The sequence below is a fragment of the Thalia democratica genome, chromosome 4 (genome assembly GCF_965202585.1).
Source record: "Thalia democratica chromosome 4, ktThaDemo2.hap1.1, whole genome shotgun sequence".
Lineage (NCBI taxonomy): Eukaryota > Metazoa > Chordata > Thaliacea > Salpida > Salpidae > Thalia > Thalia democratica.
In genome coordinates, this window is record NC_139168.1 from 34,284,853 (window position 1) to 34,312,610 (window position 27,758).

General features: G+C 28.5%; 1 protein-coding gene across 2 annotated transcripts; it reads right to left on the reverse strand.

Annotated features, from left to right (window-relative positions):
- LOC145833911 (collagen alpha-1(XII) chain-like) lies at positions 1 to 25,376 on the reverse strand. Of its 2 annotated transcripts, none has more exons than XM_082941173.1 (40): positions 25,228 to 25,376; positions 24,657 to 24,807; positions 23,903 to 24,063; positions 23,368 to 23,493; positions 23,078 to 23,203; positions 22,241 to 22,338; positions 21,905 to 22,073; positions 21,588 to 21,715; positions 21,289 to 21,430; positions 20,774 to 21,037; positions 20,517 to 20,594; positions 20,259 to 20,450; positions 19,902 to 19,976; positions 19,243 to 19,473; positions 19,059 to 19,136; positions 18,476 to 18,661; positions 18,215 to 18,292; positions 16,148 to 16,357; positions 15,501 to 15,578; positions 14,508 to 14,705; positions 14,252 to 14,329; positions 13,868 to 14,062; positions 12,443 to 12,520; positions 11,652 to 11,828; positions 11,377 to 11,454; positions 11,046 to 11,240; positions 10,617 to 10,691; positions 9,273 to 9,539; positions 8,751 to 8,933; positions 8,117 to 8,194; positions 7,591 to 7,776; positions 7,207 to 7,284; positions 6,293 to 6,487; positions 6,006 to 6,083; positions 3,665 to 3,934; positions 3,224 to 3,406; positions 2,955 to 3,029; positions 2,675 to 2,863; positions 2,136 to 2,207; positions 1 to 974 (listed from the first exon to the last, which is right to left on the reverse strand). In XM_082941173.1, exons 1-40 carry the CDS (start codon positions 25,316 to 25,318, stop codon positions 577 to 579), a joined length of 5,988 nt encoding a protein of 1,995 aa, XP_082797299.1. In that variant the 5' UTR covers positions 25,319 to 25,376; the 3' UTR covers positions 1 to 576. The 2 variants fall into 2 exon arrangements, with proteins under 2 accessions (XP_082797299.1, XP_082797298.1); XM_082941172.1 differs by having other exon boundaries at positions 18,476 to 18,697.
- Positions 25,377 to 27,758: the final 2,382 nt, after the last annotated feature.

Genomic DNA, 27,758 nt, shown 5'->3' on the forward strand with positions numbered 1-27,758 from the left:
ATAAAAATACTATTTACTTATTTTTTCTAACCTAAAAAAACATCATTGAATTTTTTATAATAAAGTATAGAAATTAAAAAGTAAATCTTAAACTTAGGTCATTAATTTTATTATAACTAACTTAATTAATAAAAACTGATAACCTTCAAAATAAAACTATACACAGTATTAAAAAAACAAAGTTAGGCTGAATTCTTTAAAAAGTAAAGCTTGTTCGTATTGATGTACAATTTTAGAAATAAATCTAACTACTAAACAAGCATTAAAAAGACAAAAACATTCAATAGAGTAATTGGCACAGTAAACTAAAGAAAAAACTATTATAAAAATACAAATCAGCTACTTTTTTCTAACAGTGGCAAATATTATTTTAGCCTTGAAAATTTATTTTAAACACTTTTTTTTGAAAAATTATTACAACATGTTACTTATTTCATATTTGGCACACACAAAAACCAGGCTACGTATGACAACATTATTTGTACGCTAGATTCTTCATTTTATTAAACAAGGCAGCCTCTTGAAATGAAATTTATCTATTGTGTGAAGCAGCAAAACAAAAAAGCGTTCATGTCACTAAACGTCGATCAAAAAAGAGTCTAAGACGTCATCTAAATTTGTCGATGTGGTTTCCGGTTTATCTGATTCCTGATCGATGAAGTCGATCGCGCTACCTTCATCCCCCGACGAGACTTCCTCGTCTTCATCTGCTACCTCCACCTCGGCATCCTTTTCAGGTTTTCCCATCATGCTCATGGGAACGAACTTTTTGGTTACGGTTCCGGGAAAACATTGGAAGCTGCACTGCATCGCGCGAGTGTCGAACGAGGTGTATCCCCCATCCATGAACCTTAAATTCGCTTCTTTTTTTGGTGGTACGTCAGGTCTTCCGTACATAAAGTTAGATTCGTACTTTGATTTTTGGCTTTTTTGGGGCGTGTAATCGAGCATGATTTTCAAATGGCTTGGCATTTCTGAAAAAAAAAGTACTTTTTAAGCATAGAAAAAAAACATATCTCGAAAAAAGTTTAAAAATTTAAATAAGTTTATATACAATTTACAATTAATTTCACGGCAGTTAAAAAGTTTCAAATTTTGTTCAGTTTGAGCGAACTGTGGTTGTTCTTTGTAATTTTAAGCGTTTCAATTTATTTTTTTGATTAAATCATCATCTTTTAATTAGCGGTTAAGGGTTAAATATTTAGTGATTAGAATGTTTAATCTATTTGACTTTAGAAGTCTAAGGTTTTAACAAATATTTGGAAAGATAAAAACATTTTAGTCATTAAAAACAATAAAAGTTTGTACTGTAATTTAACAATGATAAAAGATAAGATAAAGCGTGACAAATAAAATTTGACAACAAAACAATATAGCTAAACCACTAAATACATTGTAACACAATTATTGTTTCATTTAATCAAATGAAATGCTACATGAGTGTTTATTTTACATCCACAATGTATATTAAAATTTTAATTGAAGAACTAATACATTCCTAGAATTACTAAGGTATAATTGAAAAACTTAAAAATAAAGAAAAATAAATTTAAACCAGTTTATTTGTCAACTTTCTTTAAATAATTACATTATAAAAAAATACTTATTAGATATCATATATATTTAAAAACTTCAAAAATTCAGTTAAAAATTACTGTTGAAAATGTCAAATTATTTTAAAACTAGTTGTTACTTTTGAAACTTAATTTTTTGCTTAAGTAATAAAATCTGATTGATATTAATTCTAAGATTGCAAATTGCATTGAAACATATAGCTTTAGTCTCATTTTAAGTTCAAAAGTAGTTGTTTGTGAGAAAGAAGATTATCTAGATGCATTACTTAAGATGCATTTTTGTGTTTATTTCATAACAGACGTTACATAATATTTGCAATTATTTATATAACTTTGATAGAACAGAGTTTTTGGTCTACCGTATTATCTATCTTTAAACGGTAGCTAAGCAATTATGGTTTGATAAATTACATGAAGTTGAAAAAAAAATTAAAAAAAAAACACTTAAATTGTCAGGCCTGTTTGTTAGAAGTAGAAACTTAAAGACTATTGTCTTAAATAATAACTATAATTAAAAGTTTAATGATTTTGTTTTAAATTACTTGAAAATTTTTCACTAACCTTTTGACTCTTTAACCATTCTCGAAATACTTAATTGGGAGTGTAATTCATACTGAAATTCTTCACTTGGAACTAAAAAAATATTTTATAATTTAAACTACTTAAAAATGAATTTTACTATTATACTTAAACTGACATTTTAAAACAAATACAGCAGCGTTTTACTTAATACTAAATATTTTAGTTTTAAATAACAACAAATACAAAACATAATTACAGTAAAGGTTTAAAAAGTTTATCATAAGTTTGTAGAAAAGTATAAGTACGGTAAAAGTATAAGAATTTCTAGAATAACATATTCTCATTGGCAATTTTTATATTATTAAATTATTCAAAAACAATCTAAACAAAACTTGAGTATTAGTTTTGTGATTTTCACACTGTTTAAAAGCTACCCTTTTTACCACAATTCGAACGTACTTTCAAAAAACTCACAAATTCTAACTTATTCAATTCGCATCCAAAGCTTAAATTAGGATAGTATTGGGAGGACCGTTTACAAAGCTAAAGTGACAAAACAATTTAATCTTAAAACTAACTGGTTTGCACAGACACGGGCACGCTGCCGTAGGCTTCCGACCGGTTCCTGCTGTCCAACGAAAACACGACAAAGGTGTACCACATCCCGCTGTGGAGGTTGGAGAGGAGGGCTTGCGGCTCCGACGTCAGCAGGATCGTGTCCTCCTTCACTCTCGCCCCGCTTGTGAACACCCGGTACAGAACGGCTCCTGAAAAGGGCGGTTTTTAAGTTTACAAGTAGCTTTGAACAAAAGTGTTTTTTTTAATGCAAAAATATGTTTTAATTAAATAAGTATTAACCTTGCACCGGCTTCCATCTGATTGAGACTTCGTTTGACGCGATGGATTTTAAGAAGACTATAGGCTGTGCGGGCACTGTTGGTTGATGTAACAATTTCAATTTAACATATAAAAGTTTTGATTATTTTAGTGTGCTTGTATCTTTTAAATCTAAACTTTCGTGTTTGTTATATTTTTAATACATCATTTCAGCGAAAAATAAAAAATTCTAGGAAGGTATTGCTCGTTAAGCAGTGAAAAATTAAACTATTTCAAACAAATCAACTTACAAGTTGATTCGAGATGTTCTTCCGATTCTTCGCTCAGCTGGTTCTGGTGATCGTAAGAGTTGATGACGAACAAGTAGCTTGTGCCCGGCTTCAGCAGGTAAAACTCCGCACTACTTGTGCCAGTAACCATCTCCCCGGACAGTATTTCGTTGGCGTACGCGCGAACGTTGTAGGCTGATGCTCCTGTCACAAGTTTTTGTTGAAGTTGCACTTAAAGTTACACTTTAAAACTTTTGTCATGTATGAGAAGATGTTAGCTTTTGAGAGTTTCAAAAAATTAAACATCAATTGATAACTAGTCAATTTTGTTTTAAATTTTGTAAATATACAATTTTAAGTAAAGTGTAACTGTTAAGCAAACCTAAGTTTTATTATTTTATACTGTGCATTATGTTTTTTTTACTCAAAATACACTGTTTTTATAACAACAAGAAGACAAACCGTATACTGGATCCCACGCCAACTTTATGAAGTTCACATCAACATCTTCGCTCCTGAAGTTCTCGGGAGCCTCAACAAGAGTTTGGAAACCCGTAGGAATCGACAACTCCAAGCTGAGGTCTCCGAGGGGCCCGACTGCCTGAATTGCCACCTGGTAACTTTCTCCCGAGACCAGCCAGCCATCCAAATGGAAATAGTTGTTTTCGGTTGTGAAGTTGAGCGCAGACTGGTTGCCGACAACAAACACGTGGACCATGTAGCTGTCCGCACCTGAAACAGTTTCAATACTTTAGGATCAATACTTAAGTAAGTATTACTTACCTTATAAGTATACTTATTAGGTTTTGTATGAGTTGTAGAAACGCGTAGAAGATAATTTTTTGTTTTTTTTTTGTTTTACGTTCCTACAAAAAATATTATTTTTGAATAAAAATGCTTAGTAGAAAGGTTGAAGTTAGTGTTGAATTAAAGAAATAGACTTCTATCATAAAAAAGTTAAATTTTTTATAAGTAGATACACTAATTCTTCTAATGCTTTTTGTATTGGAAAAGTTTTTATTAAAAAAAAATGTTATTAGTTAAACAATATATTTCTACTTTGCGTTTTTAATTAATTTTAAACGCTTAAAGATATATCTAATATACTGCTACATATTAAAAAAAAAAGTTACCTTTTAAGAAGTTAAAGGTATTTTAAATTTAAATATGTTATATATTAGATGTAATATATTAGTAAATCTAGAACTAATTTCGTTTTTATAGGAAGGTTGATGTTTGGTTTATAAATTGGCTTTAAATAGAAAAATACCTAGCTCGGATGTTAAAATTCTCGAAACCACGTTTATAACAAATCAGAAAAACAATAGACGTTTAAACGATTATATAATGGTTTAATTTTGGTTAAAGGGTTTTAGTTTTCAACAGAAAAATACCAGGCTTACAGTTTTTTGACTAATACATTTTTACTGGTTTAAAATGCGGTTTATTATACAATTACGTTTTTAGTTTTATAAAGCATAAATAACCCTTTTAGTGTTTTCTAGAAAATATAGCTAGTTGATTTATTTTTTTTAAATAAACGGCATATAAAAGCCAAAAATAATCTAATCTAAATAGAACCTAACTGACATTTTTATTATACTAGCGTAATATTACTTTTTTCGTAACAATTAGCTACAACAGTTTATACCCTTATAGGTTATTGTTTAAAAAAAACACATTCCCAAAAGATGCTCATGTAAAAGGATAACAACTAATTTGTAAAGTCTGAACTCACGCGAGTTTTAAAATTACATATTTTGTCAAAAATTCATGTCTTTTTCGAAGCAATTAGAAAAGACATGAGTTATTTTTCAAACAAGCCTAATTCATCAATCTGGTCGCTAATTGTCAACGCCTGGAGCGTTGATGACATACACTTACTTTACATAAAGCACGACCAGAAGTATTTTGATTATTTCGCAGTAAAACTTGTGTTCTTGTTTCTGCTTCAACAAACTTGTGTAACTTCAAAAATTAAGTAAAAGTTAAAATTTAAAAAGGTTTTAATTTGTTCGCTGGGCGTTCGGACATGTATTCACACGTGGCTCACAGTGGAATGCTAAGCAAGTTAAAAAAAAGAATTACAGTTTTTAATATATCACGTGCATAACTTGTAATTATACTTAATGGATTGCTTCAAAGTTAAATCAGAAATTAAAAGAATATTAATAACAGACATGTTTTAATTGAGTTTATATAACAGGTTGATCGAAAGCTTGAATTAATCTTGTAAGCAACTTTGAAATATACACAAAAACAGTTTTTACGAACTTGTAAAAAACAACAAGTTTATACAAAGTTGTCAGTTTAATGACCTAAACTTAGACATATTTTATTAAGTTTTTTTTGAGTAGGAAAGCAGTATATACATAGTATATAGTGCATCTAAAAGTTTTACGATGAAATTTGCTGACTTTTGTTGAGAAGAATAAAACAGCATTAGTTTATAATTGCATACTTAATATCTCGAGAGTTGAAAAAAAAAACTGTGACTATGTAGAATTTTAATATACTCTACCTAAAAAAAATACTTTAATTAACAAAGTTTTAGTCTTTATAAAGTCACTAATTTCCTTAGTTTAATTATACTTTTCGTTACCTAAACCTTACTTCAAATAATTGTGATTGTTTAAGATTATTTTTTAGTAATAATATATAGTTATTGTACACTGTACAACTTATTAAGCACAACGTACAGCTATATACCGGCTTGTTTAAAAACTTTCATTAAACAAAGTTCAGTCGGTTACTTTTTTGTATTTTGAATTTGTGAAAAAAAATATTGTTAAACGATAACAACCTTCTGAAGCCTCCCATTCGACAGTTGCCGATTTTTTTTCGATGTCAGTGACAGACGGCTGATCAGGCGTGTCTGGTTCTATAAACAAAGTTTTTAGTAAAAGTACGTTTCTTAAATCTAGTTTTCAAGTTTAGTTTTAAAAATTCAAAAAACTTCACCCGTAAAACTGCAAACTAATTCACTGATTTAGTGAAAAACTGCTAAAGTAAAAATGTGTATGTAACTTAATACAAAAAAAAATGATACCGCAAAATAATTTATAGCCACCAAACAGACTTCAGACTAACTCGTAATGAAGGTGATGGTTGCTGAAGGGCTGCTGTAGAGTCCGGACAGTCCCACGCACTGAATTGAGATGGCGTACACGACGGAGGGCTGCAGGAAGTCGATTGTGAAGTTTCCCGTCTCCGTGTCAAACCTGTTGTCCTCGAACGGAGTTGAACTGTCGTTTATCGAAAACGAGATGGAGTAGTACGCGACTCCTGTTCGTTTAGGAAAAATAAGTTAGTAATAAATACCTTGGACTTGATTATGATTAAGTCGTTGTCGGAGAAAATTTCAAATGTATTAAATGGTTAAGCGCTATTAAGAAAGTTAAAGCTTTTTTGCATAAAACTGTTTTTTAGCTCAGTTCTAATAGTCGAAGAAGTTCAAATAGATATCTTTAAACTCACATTACAATAAATCAAACATGCGCTGGTCATCAACAATAAAATTTAAACTATTTATAAATAAAAAACAATTAGCTAGGTGTGTTCAAAAATCGAAGCTTCACGAAAAATGCTAATTCAACGCTATCAAGTAACCAATTGTTTCGAAATTATCCTTACTTAAAAAAGCATCAATCAGAGGTCTCTTGACATCGCCTATTGTGTTGCTAAGCACCACAAGCGCTGCCAGGCAACAGTGGTCAACGGCACCTACATTTATCAAGTTCTCGTTCCCGACCGCGACCCCACGCTAATGTTTTATGACGTGTTAAAACCGAAAAAACAATGATTGGTATTTACAAGCGATTAGTTTTGTTGTTTTTTTTCTCAACAGAACAGACAAGTTTAAAATACGCTGACCGGTCTGGTGAGTTATAAATAAAATTTTTAAAAACGTTTGTGGTTGAAAAAACAATCAGACTTCATTTGCGGTCAGGTACCTGTTGTTTAGTGACAAAATAAAAGTGATTTCTAAAATGTTATCAGTTTACCTGGAACAGGATCCCACTTAATTGAAGTGCTTGCCTCTGTGACGTCATAAACCTCTAAATTTGTTGGCGTCGAAGGCGCTGAAATAGAAATTAGTGAAATATGTAAGTTTTGTTAAATTCGTACACAAATATTATTATTTTATTAATTTAGATATTTATTGTTCTACAAAAATTTATAAAACATTAAAGCTTTGTTAAATAATTTTTGAGAAATTTTATGACAAAACTTTTAGAGATATCTTCAAGTGTTAAAAAAAACTCCTTCCTAAAAACTATTATTCAGATTTAATTAAGTACGACATTTCATGTTTATTTTTCTGAATTAGTTTAAGCAAAATTCAAGGACAAATTTACTATTTTATCCACTTGTTACACAAATCTTACCGGTCATTGCTTCTTTAGCAGTCGTTCCTGCCGGGTTTCTTTTTCCTCTCGAGCCGATCGAAAACACTGTCACGTTGTAGTAAGTGTCTGCAGTCAGATCTGAAGCCAGCACTTCGGTTTCTTCCACCTCGTAGTCGTGCTTCACTCCGTGGTCGCTTATCATGAGAACGTAGTAGCCGATCGCGCCTAATAACAACGCAGTTTTATTGCAAAATGTTGCTCGAAAAAAAGTTTGTTCACAAAAAACAGTTGAAATGGTGCTTTTAAGTTTATAGGTATTGCTATTGATTCAATAAAAAATGTTTTTTATGTTACAAGTATAATGTTGAATGAGTATTAATTGTTTGTCACTGTATAAAATAGGAACTACATAAAGATTTTCGTAATTTCCCTTTAATTTTTTAATGTTTATAACTAACTTTTATTATTGCAAAACTATAAAAATTTATGTAATTCTGTGTCTGAGAGATGCTAAAAATACAACTGTGTTTATAGACAACATTTAAAAACTATAAACAAAGCTTACCTGATACTTTTCCCCATGAAACTAAAAAGGATTTTTCTGTGTTTTCTGAGATTTCAACCACTTTTGGAGCAGTTGGCACTAAAAATAAGACAAATGTTTTAAAGTCCGTTTTAAGTTACAGTTGAGGGTTGCAACCACTGTATAATCACTATAAGTTCTATCAATTCATCAACTTTGGATTAAAATACTTAAAATGATTTATAAAAAGTGCATTAATATCGTAACCTCGAGTTCTTATTATATTTACATATTTAATTTTCAACTTTAAAGCGCTCTTGGTCTTATAACCATAAACTATAATATTTTCTTTGTAATATGCTAATTTTTAAGTATATAGCAATATCACCATGCATTAAAATTATTTGTATGAATTATGAACTGCAACTTATTTCACTAAAGCATTTTTTTTTTTGGAATAATCATTTTAGTTATGCGAAGTTAAAATTAAATGTTTATCACTTTTCTTTTATAGGACTAATATTAACAGTTTTGAGTATAAAAACCATTTCCTAGTAAATAAATAGAAAAAAATCCTAATAATGGTAATATATACTTCATAAGTCACATATTCTTCTTAATGATCAACACTAAAGTTGGCGTGTTGTGTTTTAGTAAAAAAGTAAAATAAACGAACGGGTAAACTCTGAAACTCTCGCGGGTTCACCGCTGAGGGCGCCATTCTCTCCTATCGACCACAAGCTCAGCTGGTACTCTAGACCTGGTACCAGCCCGTCCAATTTGTAATCGATACCAGAAATCTCAATGTCTGCAACTTTGACTCCAGACTGATGCACATGCAGCTCGTAAGAATCAGCTCCTGAAGAAATATTTTTCGTTTATGTAATCAAACTGGCTAGACTAAAAGTAAAAAAATATTCTAAATTACAAATAGTTTACATGCAACAACTATGTTGAGTATATGTTTAACATATATTGTAGTTTACGTAACGTATTGATTGATTACGTTATCTGATCTTAGATTGATTACCTTATTTGTTACTTAAATGAATTAGAATTTATAATGAAAACAGTAGAAGTTCTAAGTAAACAAATCATGATAAGATTTTCTTTTAAAACTCACAAAAAAATGCCTGTGTTTCAAATAACATTTAACAAGTGTTCATTAGGTTAAGTTCAACTTAACAGCAAAACAAACCGAAAACAGGCAGCCACTCCAACTTCATTGAAATCTCGTCTATGTGGACGATGGTGAGGTTACTGGGAGGCACTGTGAGGGTGTAGAAGGTGGTGGTGTTGCTGGTTGCCAGCCTGCTCTCCCCTCCGTCGCTGAACGCCACTATGTGCGAGTAGTACTTGCTGCCCGCCTGCAGCCCCTCGAAGGTTGCGGGGGACGATTTGGCGCTGACCACCGCGCTGAAGTGGTAGCTGGCCGCTTCCAAGTAGACCTCGTAGTCCGTGATGGCTGGTTGGTGATCGTATATGTAAATGTGAAAGTAGTTTGACAAAATATGCGCTTTTCAAATAAAACTTAATGTTAGTATCAAAAAAACTGTTTCAATTATTTGAATTTCAACATAAACCTTGTCTAGTATTGCAATAGTAGTAAAGTGTTTTTCAATTTTTGTTTTTATCTTTTTGTCATAAATTAAATTATACAGTTTAGTTAACTTTGTACGAACCGTGATTAAACTTTGACTCACTTTGTGAATGTCAATAACAAATAAGCAGACTAAGTGTTTTGCTTTTGCAACTTAAAAAGTTCAATATAGTAATTAGTTTAAAGTTAAATAGTCACGTAACAAAACATAATGCAATTATTTCGTATTATAAAACTTTAAAAACAAAATTAAAACATTTTAAAAGAATTGGTTAAAATTTTTGAGTATTGTACGGTATTTGAGTTATTTAAGACATTTAAACTAACAAAAGTAGTATAAAATTTTACCTTATAAACATCAGTTTACTCAAAAACTAGATGTTTTAAAATTAAAATATTAAAGTTTTAGTTATAAGTTTTAGTATTTAACGTTGAAAGATTTTTGTAAGTTTTAACAGCATAAAGCTCTATAAGAACATAGGTTTTAAATATTAAACATGTAAACAATTAAAACTTTTTTATTCATTTTAAAGTAGCCTGACTTATTTTTGTTGTAATTTTTGAAGCATTTTATATAATATTTTAGTTAAAATTGTTTCTTCTACCAAAACTTTTTTTCTTTTTACATATTTTATTTAAACATTTATTACTAAATATCATAAATTTTATACCTCACGTAGTAATTATTAGTCTCTACAATATTTCTAAAGAACAATACGACTCTTGAAACTTTGAGCCCTATATAGTTAACGTTATAAGTATGTTTTGTAGTAAAATATGTAACATTTGTAAGTAGTACTTATTACACTATTTATATTTAAAAATTTTTGAATATTTGCCAAGTAATTTTCAACTAAAACTCTACTTTTAACAATTACTGAGTATCTAAATAAAGTTCATGTACTTCTATAAAACTGTTGCAACTAAAATGTGAAAACTTACCCGGAGAAAAGTCCCACATCAAGGTTAAGCTAGTCGAAGTTGTTTCTTGTAATCTCGGTGGTTCTTGCAAAATGACTGTTTAAAACAATTTAGTTAACGTCAACGTAGGTTCTGCACGTTTTATGGTGCGTTGCATCATACTTAAAAATACTTCCGAATTACATAAAAAATGTTAAGATGATGTTAGCGTCGGGTCAAGTTCATTGTTTCTGTCGCGCCAGACCTACAAATTGCTATAAAACGCCACAAAAAGCATGCAGTCTTGAGCTTGTCATATCACGTTTATCGTCAATCTCAAAATAGGTTATTTTGTTTTGTATAAACAGTTACTGGAAAAGTTATAACGTTATATCAAATATAGCACTCGTAACTTTAAGAAAAGTAGATTTTTTCTGTATTTGAAAATTTACAACAAATTCTAATACTAACAAGTTGCAAAAGTTCTTTCAACGCTTTTTTCGCTCAACCTTCCTTCTACGTTTTCCACCTGAACAGTGTACGTGTAATGAACGGAGGGCTCCAACGATGTCAAGCTTATCGAGTTGTTGGTTGACGTCATCACTTGCTTGTAGGGCTTCTGCGTGTAATCTAACCACCACATTGTCACCAAGTAAGACACGGCTCCTAAAATAGAAATGAAACTACTTTAGAAAACTACAAGTAAACAAAGTTTGTACTTTGTGTCTGCATGGTCTAAAAAACTTAATTTAAGTAAGCAACAGAAATAATTGAGTTTAAATTTTAGTAAGATCGTACAAACCATCAACTGGGTCCCATTCGAGTCTTGCTGCTCTTTCTTCCACGTCTCTTATGAACAAGGTGGTTGGTGGAACCAATGCTGCAAATTAGATACATCTCGTTTGTTTGTAGTAAATAAAAATAGTTTAAATTCCAAAAACTTTCAAACTTCTAAAACACAATCAATTTCATCTTTTACTAAGATAAAACCACTAAGTCAAACTACCGTTGGAGAGCTTTAGATACTAATATAACAGTACTTGCGTTTATTTTAAGTAACTCTTAAACCTAACTAACTTGTTCTTGCGAGCAGAATTGAGCTTGGTTCTGACGACGATTGCGCCCCGACAGCCCTGACGCTTATTTCGTACTGGGTGTCGCTGGTCAGACCGCAAATGTGGGCGCGAAGTCCCATTATCTCCTTGTGGTAGTTTTCCGTCGAGGACACCAAATGCACTTCGTAACTGTATGCTCCTGAAAAAATAATTGCTATATTTTGATCGTTTTTTTATGATAAGGTTTGTATTTATTTTTATATTTTAGTAAAATAAAAAATATTTTTGGGTAAACAAATTTCAAATTGAATAAAGGCTTCGAACCATCTAAAGTTTAATAGTTTATTAAACTGATTTTAATGTAGCTATTATAAATTCAATTAATACTTTTTATTTTAATAAATTTTTTAGACTAGTTTGTAACATTTTTAAAGTTGTATGCAATAATAAAATCTAAAAATACTTTTAATTTTGATAAAAAATAAAAACACTATCCTAGTTCTAAAAAACTGAAAGTTGTATTTCAGTAACTTATAATGTTTATAAAGGTATACTACAGCTGAAAAGTATAATCATTTCATGTTTTATCACTACTAAAAGCTGCACTTACAAACAAAAAAATTCATATATAAGTTTTTTTTTTTGTAAATAGTCCTTACTCAAATTACACTACACACAACAGTATAAAAATAAGTTACTAAAGTGTATTTATTTCTAATTACAATCAAGATTTTAAAAATATTTAAAAACTGTTATTCCAAAATTATGGCATGTTGTCAGTTTTTAATGTAAAAGTGCTTAGCTTTTACAAACCTCTTGTCGAGTTCCAAGAAATGTCGATGCATTTAGAAGTAATGTGCTCCATCACTGGTTTCGATGGTGGTAAGGGATCTGTAAACAAAAAATAGATGTTATCTGAAAATTAAATGTTATAGAATGAGATTTGGCGACTTTTATAATCGCAAGCCTAGTTTACTGGTAGAAATTTTTTGCAGTTCGGACTTATTATAAATGTCTTTCTTATGCAGCGTAATTTCGAAACTTACAACATTAAATTAAAACAAACTTTTAAAGCTCAAAGCTGTAATAAGTTGGTAATTTAATAAGCACTTCAGTATACTGAAAATGAAATTATAAGCACGTTTAAAGCTTTTTTTCATAGATTTTTTTTTGTTTGGCGCATTATATCATGGGCCAGACATTTCTGCTTAGCGGGTTGTAGATTACCCAGTCTTATCTTAGAGATTAGCTTTTCTCTAAAGTTTTCTTAAAATTGCTTCTATTTTTATACTTTTTTTTAATCTACTAAAACGAAAGTTGTACAAATACATTCATTTAAAACTATAAATGCTTAGTTTAGTTACACACTAAATAAAGTTTTAAAAGATTTGTATATTTAAAGATTCAAAAAACAAAAAAACTTGCTTTTAACAAATTTTTGTTAGTTTCAAATAAAGATTTAACCCAAAACCTTTTTTTTTTAATTTAAAGCGCACAAAGCAATTTTTTAAGTCCAAAGAAATGTATTATCTCTTTTTAATACAGATACAAGGTTTCATCACACAGTGATACCCTAAGTGAGTTAGGTAGTTAAACAGCTTTGAACTAGTTTCAAGTTTTAATGGGCTGAGATTAAGAAGTATGGGACCGCAAAATTTTTTCCTTGCTTAAAACGAATTAACTTCAACCGCATATTTTTATGTTTTTTTAATTAATTTCGTACAACAACAACAAAGCTGCACACGAGTGTTGTAACGAAGTTTTCTGAAATCATTTAATATAGTTCCAGACAGCTTTTAAGGTGTACCTTTTTAAATAAACAGTGTGGAACTACAAATTAATGATTTTATTTACAATGTGAAAACTTTTTCTTAATTATGAACAGCGATAACATCTATAAATACTTTACTATAGTTTTTAAATTTTAGAATAATACACTTATACCTTATTGCATAACACAAATGAAAGTAATAAGTCGTGAAACTTTGAAAAAATTGATTTCGGTCTATACATATTTACTACAAAGTTTTAAATTTAACTTAAATGGTTCTAAAAAATGTTTACAACAAAATACTTTAAAAAAATTTTTAAGGCAAAAAACTATGTCTTTTTTTGAAAAACAACCAGTTTACTAATAAGTTTGAACAGTTTGAGTTGCCAATGTTAAAAATTAAACTCATTTATACATTTTTGAAAAAAAAGTTTCAAATTATTAGTATTGCTTTTGATTTTGTATACCTGTAACAACAGCATAAGTCGAGCTGATTCCTCCTGTCCTGTTGTAAACCGTGTTATACGGCTTCACTCTGAACTCGTACGTAGTCCCGTCCAAGAGTCCTTCGAACTTTATTTTGCTTTCCGAGCTTTCAAACTCTTGCGGTAGAGATCCCTCCTCGTCGATGTTTAACTTCGTGACTACATACTTGTTTGCTCCTAGTTGTTTAAAAAAAAAATATGCTTAAATTCAATTTTTTAATTTTTAAATAGAAATTTACAAATATAAGAAACTTGCGGTTTAATAAAACCGTTATAGATGATTAATATAGGTGTATTAAAATTCTAATACGCAAAGTTTATAAGAAAAAATGTGGTAAAATTCAAATTTTAAATATTTTGACGAACCATAAATTTCATCCCACTCAATTGTCGCTTCCTCCGTTGTTACTTTTTCTTTGCGAAGGTTTTTAGGCTTGTTTAATGCTGTAACAATCATTCAAATATTAAATCGTAAATATTTAAATAAGGTTTTAAGTTTGTAGGTATAAAACTAAAAGAAACCATGATATCTCTCAAAAACCTCACTATAATTTAACTTGTATAAATTAAACTGCTTTAAAAATGGTTAAAAGTTTATAAACTTAACGTACTGCCAACTAACCAGTTTGTGTGAACAGTTTTTTAGAAGTTTGATCTTCCGTATGAAACTTGTTTTCGTTTTTGATGAACACGGAATAAATCATGCCCGGAACCAAAGACTTGAGATCAATGTCGGTGTTCTCAATGTTTTTGATGACCCAAGTCTTGTGTGCCTTTGAGTTGATCATCTCCGAAAGGGTCAGGCTGAAGCTTTTAACTCCTATAAATTGATTAGTTTTATTAAACTTAATGCTTATAGATTCGTTAAAGTTATGTATTTAGCATACAAACTTATAGTACAAATACAAAGTAAAAGTGTTAAATGACAAAGCAGGTTCCTAAGAAAAATTTAGGGCCATATCTAAATAAATAGCTTGAAATGAAAAAAATAATGCTCAATAAGTAAAGAATAAGCTAGTAAATAAAAAAGGAATAAATTTATTTATTAGAAATACAAATCATAAACGCTTAACATATCCTTATTTAAGTGAGTTTAAAAGTTTATTTAAGCCTTATTTCAAAAAGTAAATTAAAACTAAAAACTAAAAATTAATGAAAAGGTAAATTCATATTAACTTAGAATAACAATAAGAAAAAAAAAATGCTTTTCAAATTTTGAATTTCATACACCCAATTAAAACTATATCATATCACTTTTAAGTTATAAACAAGTGGGTTGTTAATTAAACATTTGTACGCAAACGCTATAAATTCAGAGATAAAAATAGTTTAGAAATTAAAAAATCACGAGTAAAAATTTAGTTTAAAGAATTTCCATAAACTAAAAAATATTGTTTTAAAAAGTAAAACACCGCATTTAAAAATTTACAAGGATTTAATTGCTTTTTTAGACTTTCTAAGAAAGCATAGACTTCTAAAAAATTGTAAACAGGTTGAGAATAATCTATAAATTAAAAAGTATCTATGATTCGAAGCCTAATGTTTGATAAAATATTGATAAACAAATTTTTGATATAGCTGTTAAAATTATATTTTAATGTACATTATAACTAACCGATAACTGGAAGCCACTCAAGATCTACATAAGTTCTTCCAAAAGAAACAACAGTCGGTTTTGAGGGGGGAACTGGTTCTGTTGAAATTCACTAATTTAAGGTGTGACATTCTTTTGGTGATGAAAAATATTGCTAATTACATTGAATAAAGTTCAAAAACTGATTTAACATGGCCACATACACAAGCTTAAAATTATCCCGTAAAACAGCGTGGTTAAACTAATGTTTTAATTTATATTCCAAAACAAGATTAAGCTGCTGCATTTAGTACAATCAGACCTACTCTATAGCGATAAATATAGTCTTAATATGATGAATCAGTTGTAATAAAAATTTAATTAATTATTTTTTAATTGCTGATCAGCCTAAAACATGTCAGATAATGCTTTAAAAGAAAGTTACTAAGTTCTAAAGGTACAGATTTATCATATGTTTTTGAAAATATATTTTTGTAATTAAAACAATTTTACAGTTCCTATGTTAAAATGTAAAAATTATCACTACCTAAAAAAAAACTTCATTTAGTATTAGATAGACACTCAATCTTATTTTAAACTTAGCTTCGACCACCGTAAACAGAATTTTGTTTCAGTCTTACTTTTTTTTATTAAAAACAAAGTGCGTCATTGTTTACATTACAACAAACTTGTGGTCATCGGTTTTTCGGGAGACTTTTTGCTTTCCTTCTCGTTGAAGTTGATCGAGTAGACGCTCACTTTGTACACCTCGCCGGGATCGAACCCGTTTATGGTGCCTTTGTTGCTTCCCTTGATGACGAACTCGTTGATCTTCGACTCGTCTTTCTGCACCGCCTGCGGGTCTGAAGCGTCGAAGACAAACCTGTACCCGATCGCTCCTGAAAAGTTTGCAATGTCTCTAGCTTTTTTATTTTGATTTAAAAAAGCTTCGGAAGATTGGGTCGCATAAAGTAAAACAAAATAGGAAATAAAGTGTTACTAAATAATGAGTGTTAGTTAAGCGTGAGTTTATCTTATTTGAAGATTTTGTGGAAAATACTTAAAGTAGAGAATAAAAGCTGAAAACATTTTGTACTTTAACATTTAGTTATGGTTTTAAAATGTAGAAATTTGCATGTATGTTTGTTTAATAGTTTAGTTTGCAGTCATTATAAAAAGTATAGAAAATGTTTAAAGTTGTTTTTTATTGTATCACGCTTTTTCTACTTTTCATGTGATTAGAATATAGAAATCAATACAATTTAAAACTGTTAATATAGTAGTTTAAGTATGAAATTACAGAAGTTTTATAAACTTGTCTATCAATGTTAAAAAATTAAATTGTCTCATGAAAAAATAAAATTTCACTACTTATATTACTATCTAAAACCATATTTCTATATAATAAACATTCATTACAAAAAAAAGGTTCTCCATCAGAAGCAAGTAACAAAAAATAAAAAAAATAGACTTAAAATATTTTTTTATGAGTCATATTAAATGCCAATATTTACAACATGCCTATTAGGAATGAAAAAAGGTTGACAAACAGTAAATTCTACTATATTTAAGAATTATTTTGTATCAATTAGCTTGACCATTATTTTTAACAATTTACCTACCAAATTATAATCAGTTTTGTAATTTTTATTTTAGCATTACCAACTAAAATTTCTGATGAAAAAATGTTCTTTGTTCATTTGCTTTACGAATGTACAAAAACAAAAAAAAAGGAAAATGTTTTTAATATACTTGCGTACTTTGGATAAACATTTGTGATTAATTGCATAAAAAAGATAAATCTAAGCAAAAAGCAAACAAATTAAGATATTTGCCATTATTTTACGTATATTAACCATCTTTAATTGCTTATTTCTATCTAGGGAATTTTTATAGACTAAAAAATTCTGGAAAAACTTAAACTTCTAAAAAAATAATATTAATGAATGGAATTCTGCACAAAGTAAATAGAGTAAGCACAAAGTTTAGTTATATAAAAATGCTTAAACATTTTATGTAAATAAATAAAGTATTAATAAAAAAATTACAATTTTTTTTTCTATTTCTTAAGAATTGTTATAATATGTCATTATGCCATGACGTACTCAATTTGGAAGTTGAAAGAAAAAATAAATTGTTAAAAATAGTAAACAATCTTTTCAAAGCTTAAGGAATTTTCAAAACTAATTCTTTGTACCTCAGTTGTGCTTGATAAATGCATTTGTAAAACATTTCTTTAATGCATGTTTGTACTATAAATAACAAATACATTAAAAAGGTCTAAATATAATGTAAAATATTACCAAACTCAATACAACCATAAACAGATTATAACATGTTTTATCATTTTATAAACAGAAAAATAATTGCTAAAGCTCTACAAATATTAGTTCATAAACAACTTTGACTATCTAAAGTGAGATAATCGTATGCAATTAAGTACAAAATAAAACTGTAAATGATATTTCTTTTTTTAAATTTGTATAAGTATAGAGATGTAATTATGTCTTGAATTCGTAGTCATGTTTTTAAACTGAACTGATTTTTTCTAACACTTTTGTTTTGTAAAAAATTTAAAGTACATATTTGTAGTTACTAATGTAAAGTTTTATCTATAACTATTGGTGCAACAATATTAACAAATTATAAAATTAATGTCAATTTTTTTCTAAACTTAATTAAAAAATCTCTTTAAAATTTGTTTTAACTAAAACTTGAAAGTTAACTAGCAATATATTAAACCACACCGAACAAACCTTTAACTTTTTCACATTCGACATGGAAAGTCGTCGTGTTAGAAGATGTGATCTTGAAGTTCCTCGGCGGCGAGGGATCTGAATAAAAAAAAACAACTCAGCTTAACAACCATTTATAGTATTTTTTATTGAAAGATTAAGAAAAGCGCTTAACAAGCTTGGTCTAATAACCTGGTGTGTGAAGAAATTTAAACATAAATTTAATTCATCTATCAATCATTTTTTTCTATTTAAACTTAAAATATCATTCGTTCGACTCACAAGTTTGGAATCCGAACACCTGAGCGTGGGCGGTGTCCAACTCCGCCCTGATTTGCATCGGGTAGATGGAAACCGTGTAGATGCCGCCCGGCACCAGCCTGGACAGCTGCAGCCTCGTCTCCCTGGTCTTGTACTGGGCGACGTTCGCGCCGTCGGTCGCCACCAGCACCAGGTACGAGTAAACTCCTGAGTGGAAAGTAGTTTTTAATGGTTTAATCCATTCTGAAATAGATAAAAGGCTGCTGATGATCAGGTAAAGCACGGTTTTGTACTTTGATTCGTTTTTATTGTTAATAAGCTCCTTAATAGTTTGAATTTATTAGTAACAAAAAAGATTTAAGCAAGCGTCAGATAAGTGATAAATTCTTACAAGTTTAACTAGAAAACTGTTTTACTAAGTACTCTAAATAAAAAAGCTGTAACAGATTTGTCTATAGCTAGTTGTTTCATAAAAGTTTACTTTTTTATTTTACTATAAATTTAATGATTTTTTTATTATTGAAAAATATTTGCTCAAACACAAATTTTGGCATCTTATAAGCTGTTCATTAATAAACAAAAGCAGTTATTTATCATAAAGTACCTTCAGTAGGTTCCCAGTTAACTGATGCAGTATATTCTGTGACGTTTGTGACTCTTCCGTGGTAGTCTTTGCCCGGTACTAATAAAAATTATCAAGTAAACACGTGTTTTAACATATTTTTTTTTAATCATCTAAATAAGGACTTTTTTGTCTAAAACTCTTACCAAGATATTTTAAAGCTCACATGTTTGCACCCATACAGTTTCACTGAATTCAGAGTGGACGTCGAACAAGCCAATGGAACGGACTTTGAACTCGAAAGAGGAGGCGGGGTTCAAGTTGGTCATGACGAACTCCGGCTCGCTGGTGTTGGCAAAAGTTAAGAACTCGGACACCGGCACCGCCACTTTGACGCCGTCTATTTCTTCGTAGTAGACTTCGAATGATTTTCGGTAAATTTCGTACTTTGTCGCACCTGTAAAAATGAATAATAGTTAAGTTTGACCAATATTAGATTTTTTTTTGTAGCAGAACTCATTGAAACTTTTATATCATACTTTTAGTCCTAAATTAAACAATTATAGTTTTGAAGTTTTGTAGATACACCAAAAGGGCAAGTTTTTCGAGCTTTTTTTATTAGTTTAAAACTAATAAAGTGAAATCTAAATAAGTAAATAATAAAGCTGTGGTAATTATACAAACAGAAAAGTTTTTAAGCTGTATAATTATATACTTTCGGTCTTTTTTTTCCCTATAATCCCTTAGATTGATGTCAAAGTAACGTACTTAAATTAGATACCTTAGAACTTTCTACTAAATTCAATCACGAAATCTTGTTACGACGGAAAAATGTTGTTTACAAGCAAACTATGTTTAATAAAATATCTTAAGAATTTTTCAAACCTCTGACCGGATTCCATTTGAGACTGAAGCTGAACACGTCCGGAGTTTGCTCGATGTTACGTGGCGCTCTGGGGACTAAAAACATTTGTTTAGCAAATAAGTTTATTTTTTTACAAAGCATAATTTAGAAACATACAATGATATTTAAAAAAATTTTTTATGCTAACAAGTGGAAATTTAATAATCAATATTGTTGTAGTGTCTTTGATTTGAACTTTTTTTTAATTTTAAACAAAGAAAACTACCATGTAAAATTAATTAATCTTCAATTTTAATTTTCAACTTTTCGTGTATGAGAATAATTACTTGTAAGAAAAAGTAATAAACACCTTAAAACCTTTTATAACTTATACTAACTTGTAGTAAATTTAGTCGGGTATACGTCATCGAAATCTTGCTTGCCAGCTTTGCCTATCGAGTAGACGGTCACAACGTAAACGGTACCATGCTGAAGCCCTGTGAACGTGCTGTTAGTGCCTTCCGTCGTCACAGTCTCGTTCTTTTCCGCGTTGAAGCCGTCAGACAAGAAAACGCGATACTTAACAGCATCTAGTAGTGTTTAGAGTTATTTTCTAGTAGTAGACCGTTTTCTAGGCTGGTTTTAATTTAACTAACCTTCAATATTTTCCCAGCTGACACTAACTTGATTTTCAGTGACGTCATAAAAGTTTAACAGCTGCGGATTTTCAGGAGCTAAAAAAATATAATCTTTAAACATCACAATTCTTTGAAAATATTTTTATTGACTAATAAAAATTTGACTTAAAAATTATTAAGCATAAAAAGTTTCAGGTAGTTTACAAAAAAGTCTAACATTTATTTATTAAAACGACTAAAGTTTAATACCAACGGTAAGAAATATCACAGCGAACCTTTCAATACAGCAGAAGCTTTTCCGAGTTTTCCATCAACGCCCCATTTGTTGACACACACTCCTTGGAAAGAGTACGTGTGCGTTGCTCTGAGACCTTCAACTTTGTAAGTTTCACCCTTCACCTTATCAAAAGTAATTTTCTTTCCAGTTTCCACAACCCTCATGAAAATTTTGTAATGTTCGGCTCCCTTCATAGGATCCCATTGTAGAGTAGCGAAAGTCGCTCCAAAGTCGATAACTAAAATTGTCGGAGGCAGGCACTCTGTGTGTAAATGTTTGTTTTTTAAAGCACCAACTTGAAAATAGTATTTTTGAAGCTCAAATTCTCAGGTTTATTTTATTTTTTTTAGTTTACAAACTTTTGTATCCTAGTTGCTTCTTCATTGATCTTTACTAAACGAAAGTTATTAAACTATAACTTTAAAACAAAAAAAAATTAGACGAATTTTTAAAGAATCCTAACTATATAGTTATTAGCTACTTAAATTGGTATAAATTCTATAAGCAGCATACTAGTATAAAATGGAGTTCCATAAGCGTCTTCCAAATCTTTCTTTGGCGTGTAAATGTATCCAAGTTTGGCTGTGTACGCGGTACCTGGTGTTAACTTTGTCAAAACTCGGGATTTTCCAGAAGCTATTTGTGTTTGAAAGTCCTATTAAGGTTATAAATCGTTATTACTGTACACTCACCAAAGAGCGTAAATTTAATTATTATGGCATTTTCAACTATAGCAAAACACGTTTTTCAAATGAGATCATTAAATGTACACTGTTGATAAGTTTGCACAACAAGTAATTAAATCAATCAACCTTTGGATCGTCTTCAGCGCGCACATAAACGTGATGTTTACCACCTCTCAGGTATTTGTTCCATCTGACCACGGCCGTAGTTTCTGTCACCTCAGTTTTACTTATTTTCATGTCAGGCATCTTTACTCCTGTTGCAATGTTAATTAGTTGTATAACTTTGTTAATCTTAATGAAAAATGTCATGGTAAAAAGTTAGAAGAGCATAGCTTAACGTACTGAATTTTGTAGTTTTGGCTATCTACTGTTATGTTTGTTTTTTTAATTTATATTTTAATTTCTTTCATACTTTTTGTAGTTCTAAACACAAAAAATTCTACCAGTAGTAACAATAAGTGCAGATTGTGGTCCTCTTTTCCCTTTCGAGTCAATCGGCCATACGTAAACATAGTATTGAGTGCTCTCTTTTAATCCGACAAATGTAACTTTGTTTGTGTTGGTCAAACCAAACTTTTTCTTTGTTCTACGTGGTGGTCTACGAGGTCTTAGCTGTTTCAATTATAATACATTTAGCATTGAAAAAGGCTTACGCAGTTACGATTTTAGTGTAACCTAGTAAACCAAATTTTATTAAACTTTAAATTTAAACAGAAGTGTTACTTAATAAAATAATAACATTTGCAATACTAGTGAGAATAATCAAACAAAATGCAAACCATAGCATCGTATTTCATTGCATATTTTTGCGGAAGCCAAGCAATTGTAATTCTGTCATGACTTATGCCTGTTCTCTCCAATGTAGGCGATGCAAGAGCTAAAGTGTTTTTGTTAGGTTATTTTTGATTTATGTTTTAATAATTTTATTGTGAAATTTTTTTAAATAGATACAGCAACAAAATTGAAAAATTAGGCTTTTGCTTTTTAAACACTAAGTTTTAATTTGAAATTATTTGGTAGTTGGATTAGTTTTTTACGTTGTTAAGGCTTTTTTTAAGTTTCTTTAAAGTTCTTAGACACGAAAAAGTTTTAGTTCTTAAATTTAAGTAAAAATAAAGTCTTTTTATATACTAATATATCATTTTCGTTTAAGATTTCTTCTCTGTTATCAAATTTAATTTACATGTCCTATGTAGTAGGTACTTTTTGCATATTCTTATTATTTTTGTTAAAAGTGTTTTGTTTTTTATTTAGATAATAAAAACAAATTTTAAAGTTTAAAATGTTACTGTTTTGAACGCAAACATGTAATAACTTTTTGTATAGCTAAAAACTAAATTTATTTAATCAAAACTTCTCTTTAAAAAGAAAATGAAAAAATAATTTAGTGTTCCACCACCTATTTCACTTAAAAACTACAGAATTGAGCTCTAAATATAAATAAACAAAGCTATAAAATAATTTACAATAAAATCAGTTTGAAAAAATATTTTTATTCAGGTTCTTTTGAAGGCTAAGCTTTTAAATACTAAACTTACAACAAAAATGTTGAGAAGATTAAGAAACTAGTTTATCTTGTAAAGTAAAAATGTTAAGTTAGTTTTTAGGAAACTTACGTGGATTGCAGATAACATCGACGATTTCTGAAACCTTGCTTATTATACCTTTATATGTTCGACTGTAATAAGCGTGTTGACTACTTGGTTTACTACCGACAGCGTATAATTGTGTCAATCTGTAATCTGTGAATTTGATGGTTATAATTTGAAACAAAATCATTAAGAAATATTTATTAATCTTAGTTTATTTAAATATATTGAAATTTAAGAGTTCAAAAAAAAGAAAGTATATATTTGTAATATAACAGTTTAAAACTAATTAAAAAACTAAGTTAAACACTACAAACATTTGATTCCAATAACGACAACTCTACAATTTTCTCTCAATTTAGCTGCTGGTTTGAAATAATTACCACTGAATGTGTAACCTGTCAACAGAATGCAAATTGCTTCAGCTTCATCTTTTCTACGACCTGTAAAATCGAGACTGATTTTATCTTTGCGATACCATAAAGATTACGGAATACGCAAATTAGTTTTAACTTTAAGCAAAGTTTAGTCCGTATTAATTTCGTTTAAATCCTATTTAGTCAAAAATACAGTTTTGCTTAAATTATAACGATTAGCTGTTAATGTTGTAAAAAATACTTTTAAATCAAAATGATTTCAAGCTACATTTTTTTGGTTTATAATTTATCAAAAAAAATATAGCAGTGTTTTAAAACTACTTTGAAAAATTAAATAAACTTATTTTAACTTAAGTAAACACTATAAATATTAAAATATAAAAAAAAGATTTTTTTTTTAATTTATTATATTTTATTTTAATCAAGTAAAAAAAAAACTGTAAAAAATATTTTCTCAATGTTTTCTAAAGTTTACCGTAAGGTTCTGTAAACAGATGATCGTTAGCATAGTCCATAAAAGTATGTGTCCAAACTCCGTATCCATTTTGTGAAGTTATTTTATCAACTGCGTCATAAATTCGAGCTGGATTTGAAGACTCAGCGAGTGAAAGGTGATTCTCTATTCGCTGCCCGTAACTAGACGTTAAAAAAAATTAGTAATAAAAAAAGTTTTTTCTTAAATTTATTTAACTTTTAGGTAAATATTTTTCTAAAATTTTTTGAAACAATTTAAAAACTGTAATTACTATTCATTAAGTATTTTCATAATAAAATTAATTTAATAGATAAACTTATAAAGTTTAACATAATTTAGTTTCAAGACAAAACATTCAAACTGTAAAATGTCCACACTTTAGTTTTATTTTTGATTGAAATATAACAAAACTTTGTCTTTTGATTAAAACAAATTTGATACCTGTAAGTTCTAATAAGTGTATTGTTTTGTTTACAAAGTATGTTAACAAATAAATCATAATCTTAACTTTAAGTTCTTACTAGTTAGCCGTAGGCTAAATAGATCACTTATAAAACCTGTTTGCTTTAATTTAAAAAAGCTTCTGTTTCTATTTTTACCAAAACACTACAATATTATGAAATTTCTTAAAGTATTGTATCTCATAATTTTTTTATAGTTTTTATAGTTTTTCATAAACTATTTAATAAAACATAAAACTAAGCTGTTTCTTAAGCAAATATAGTTTTTAATGACAATTAGTTTTGTTTTAAACCTTGAAACCGATATATGGGTGTTGTTGTCTCCAAGATTAAAACTTGCCATAATATGCTCTAAAAACGTTTTTGCTGTGTTGATATTAGCTTGACCGATAAAGTTCGACGCCTCAACCATAAAGTATAAGTCATACTTTTCCTCTCTGCACCCTATTTTTATAATATTAGTCAGATGCTTTAGATCGTACTGAAAACTAAATAAAAACATTTAAACTAGTTTATTTACATGTACCGTAACATTTCAAAATATATTTCCGTATTGTTTTGTAATAAGCTTTCTTGCAGAAAAGTTTAGTTTTAGCAGTAATTATTTCAAATATGCTTATTTTATTATTAAGAGTTTACAAGTTTTTTTGAATTTTTTTAAAATAAAAAGTTTTATGTTTAAATATTAGTTCTAAATTTATAAAACAAAACTCAAATTGAGTTGTATAAATTATAAACACATAAATTCACAAATGTGTAATTAAGATTATAAAAAAATAAAATAGTATTTTGATAAAGGAAAATTGATAGTTATATAATACAATAAATAATTTACTAAAGCGCAAAAAAAAACTTTAAACTTACGTTTTGTGAGCTGAGAACTAACATTGCTGCTTAAAGATAAAACAAAAAGAAGCACTGGGAGTATATTTAGACAATACCGTTTTTCTGTCATGTTCTGTTATACTTATAACTAAGTTATAAAAACTTAGTTTAAAATTCTAATCAAAAATAAATCTGAAGATAAAATATTTTAAGTAAATTCGTCAATGTAGCTATGGAAACATTTTTAATACAATTTACAGTTATAAATATTTTAAAAGTAATCAAAACCTTAATTTTCGAAAAAGAAAAGTTTAGTTAATTTTATGAAAATATTTTAAAAATAATTACAAACTATAGTTTTTGAGTATTTTTTATACTTGATTTAAGCTAGTACAATTAATGTAGAACTATAGTGAATTCTAGCTTAAGTTTTCTTATAACCAGATTTAAACTTATAAGCTGATAAACTAAGTTTAGAAAATAAAATACTTTTTTTTTTCGTTAAGGTCATTAATCAAAATTTTTTAAAATGTTTTCACTAATTTTACTCTGTTCTGTGTTTTTGAAATAATTAAAACTTAAAAAAAAAAAAGATATAGATTTGAGATATTTTTATTATTTGATAATTTACTAGCAAAAAAAATTAATAAAAAAGTTTTTATAAATACTCTAAATTTAAAGCAACAAAAATTAAGATTAATCTATCAGTTAAGCTACAAGTTTGAGTGCAATTGTTATATCATGATATACGTTTACCGATAAAATACTTTTATGATTTTTTATTAACTGTAAAATTTATAAATATTATTTTTATTCTAAGCCATATATTTTTAATTTAGGAAAATTATCTAGTGTAGAAATTTATATAGTACACTTCTTAAGTTTTAAAAAATAGCTGTTTTATGCATTAGCCTTTATCAAACTAAACTCATAACAAAATAAAACGCTTTATATATTCTGTGATATCTCAAAATAATGAGAACAGCTTTTTTTTACTTGCGTTTAGTTTCAATTCTTTAACAATAATTTGATGGTACTTTTTAAGGCATACCAGTAAATAAAGAAAAAAGTTTATGACGAAAAAGTGTATGTAACACGTTTTTCGTAAGGTTTTGTGGTTTGGTTGCGTGCATAGATTATTTACTTTTAAAGTTTTTTATATTTTTAATTAAGCTTTTAAAAGCATGATATCTATATTCTAACAAGTAGCAAGAAAGTACTTAAATAAACAAACTGTGAACAAACGTGCGATACTATTAAGCATAACAACTTAAATTTAAATGATCTCTGTGCTCCTTATAAACTTTATAGCTGTATAAAAACAAAATGCTGTATTTATAAACAAAATTCAAATAAATAGAGGTTTCTTAATATTTTTGGTTTATACAAAAAACTTAAGTTTTGAATTTTCTGTTTATTTATTGCTTATCATAGTTTTCTTAAGCAAAACAAAATGAAACTAATAAATACTGTATATTTTGTTAGGATACTAAAAAACTTGTAAAAACATTTTACAAACACGAGTATGAACATTGATAATGTAGTGATAAAAGTTATAGCTTAAATAAATTGTGCATTATTCTGTACATAATTGACCAATTTTGTGTCATATGCACTATTTTTTTACTCTGGACAGAAAGTTAAGATATGCCAGTATTTTATATTTAATGGTTTGCAATCTACAGTTTTTAGTACTTGAAATTCATTTTATGTTCAAATTTTCTCATTTTTATGTAATTCCCTATGATTAATCAAAGACCAAAATGTGTGCAAAAGTATACAATTTTTTTTTAGGAAATTTTATTTCTATATGAAATAATAAAAACGTAAGATTGAGAGTGCATGCTGCTTATTACACCTTTTGTTCTAACAGTCACACCTCTAAATATAATATTTATTGAAAATTTAATAAAGTCTTGTCAAAATTGAATAAATAAAATTATACTTATTTTGATTTCATTAGTAAGTGTTTTTGCGACTAAAGTAAGAAATCCACGCCCATTAGAACTACTTAAAAAACTAAAGTAGATCGTTTGTTAATAAAAGTATTCAATAATTGTTTTTTCTTCAAATGTTTTTTTCTTAATAAAATATTTATACTGCTATTATCAAAGTTTAAATTACTTAATGAAAACATAAATTTTTTAAACAGCAGTTTTGTTTTTTACATGCTTTTGATAGTTTTACGTAGTTTTTATCATTTTGAAAAGTTTCAAAAGTACATAGTTTGTAAAAGCTGTCTATCGTTTTTAGTATTTAGAGTATTAAAAAAAAGCTGTAAAATTAAATGCCTACTTAAATTTAAATCAAAAAGATAAGTTCTATTTGAAGGATATGATCATAAATATTTATAACTGGGTAATGTTATAACGTGTACTTAAACTAATACATCTTGAAAACTTTTTATACAAAAGTTTAAAAACTGGTACTAATGAAACTTTTAAACAATTATTTTTATGTGCATTTCACAAACAAAAATATTTATTTCCAGAAACTACAGTAAAAATTTCTACAAATCTTTAAATTAAAAAGCGGTAAAAAGTTGTACATGTTTGTAATAATGTAAGAAA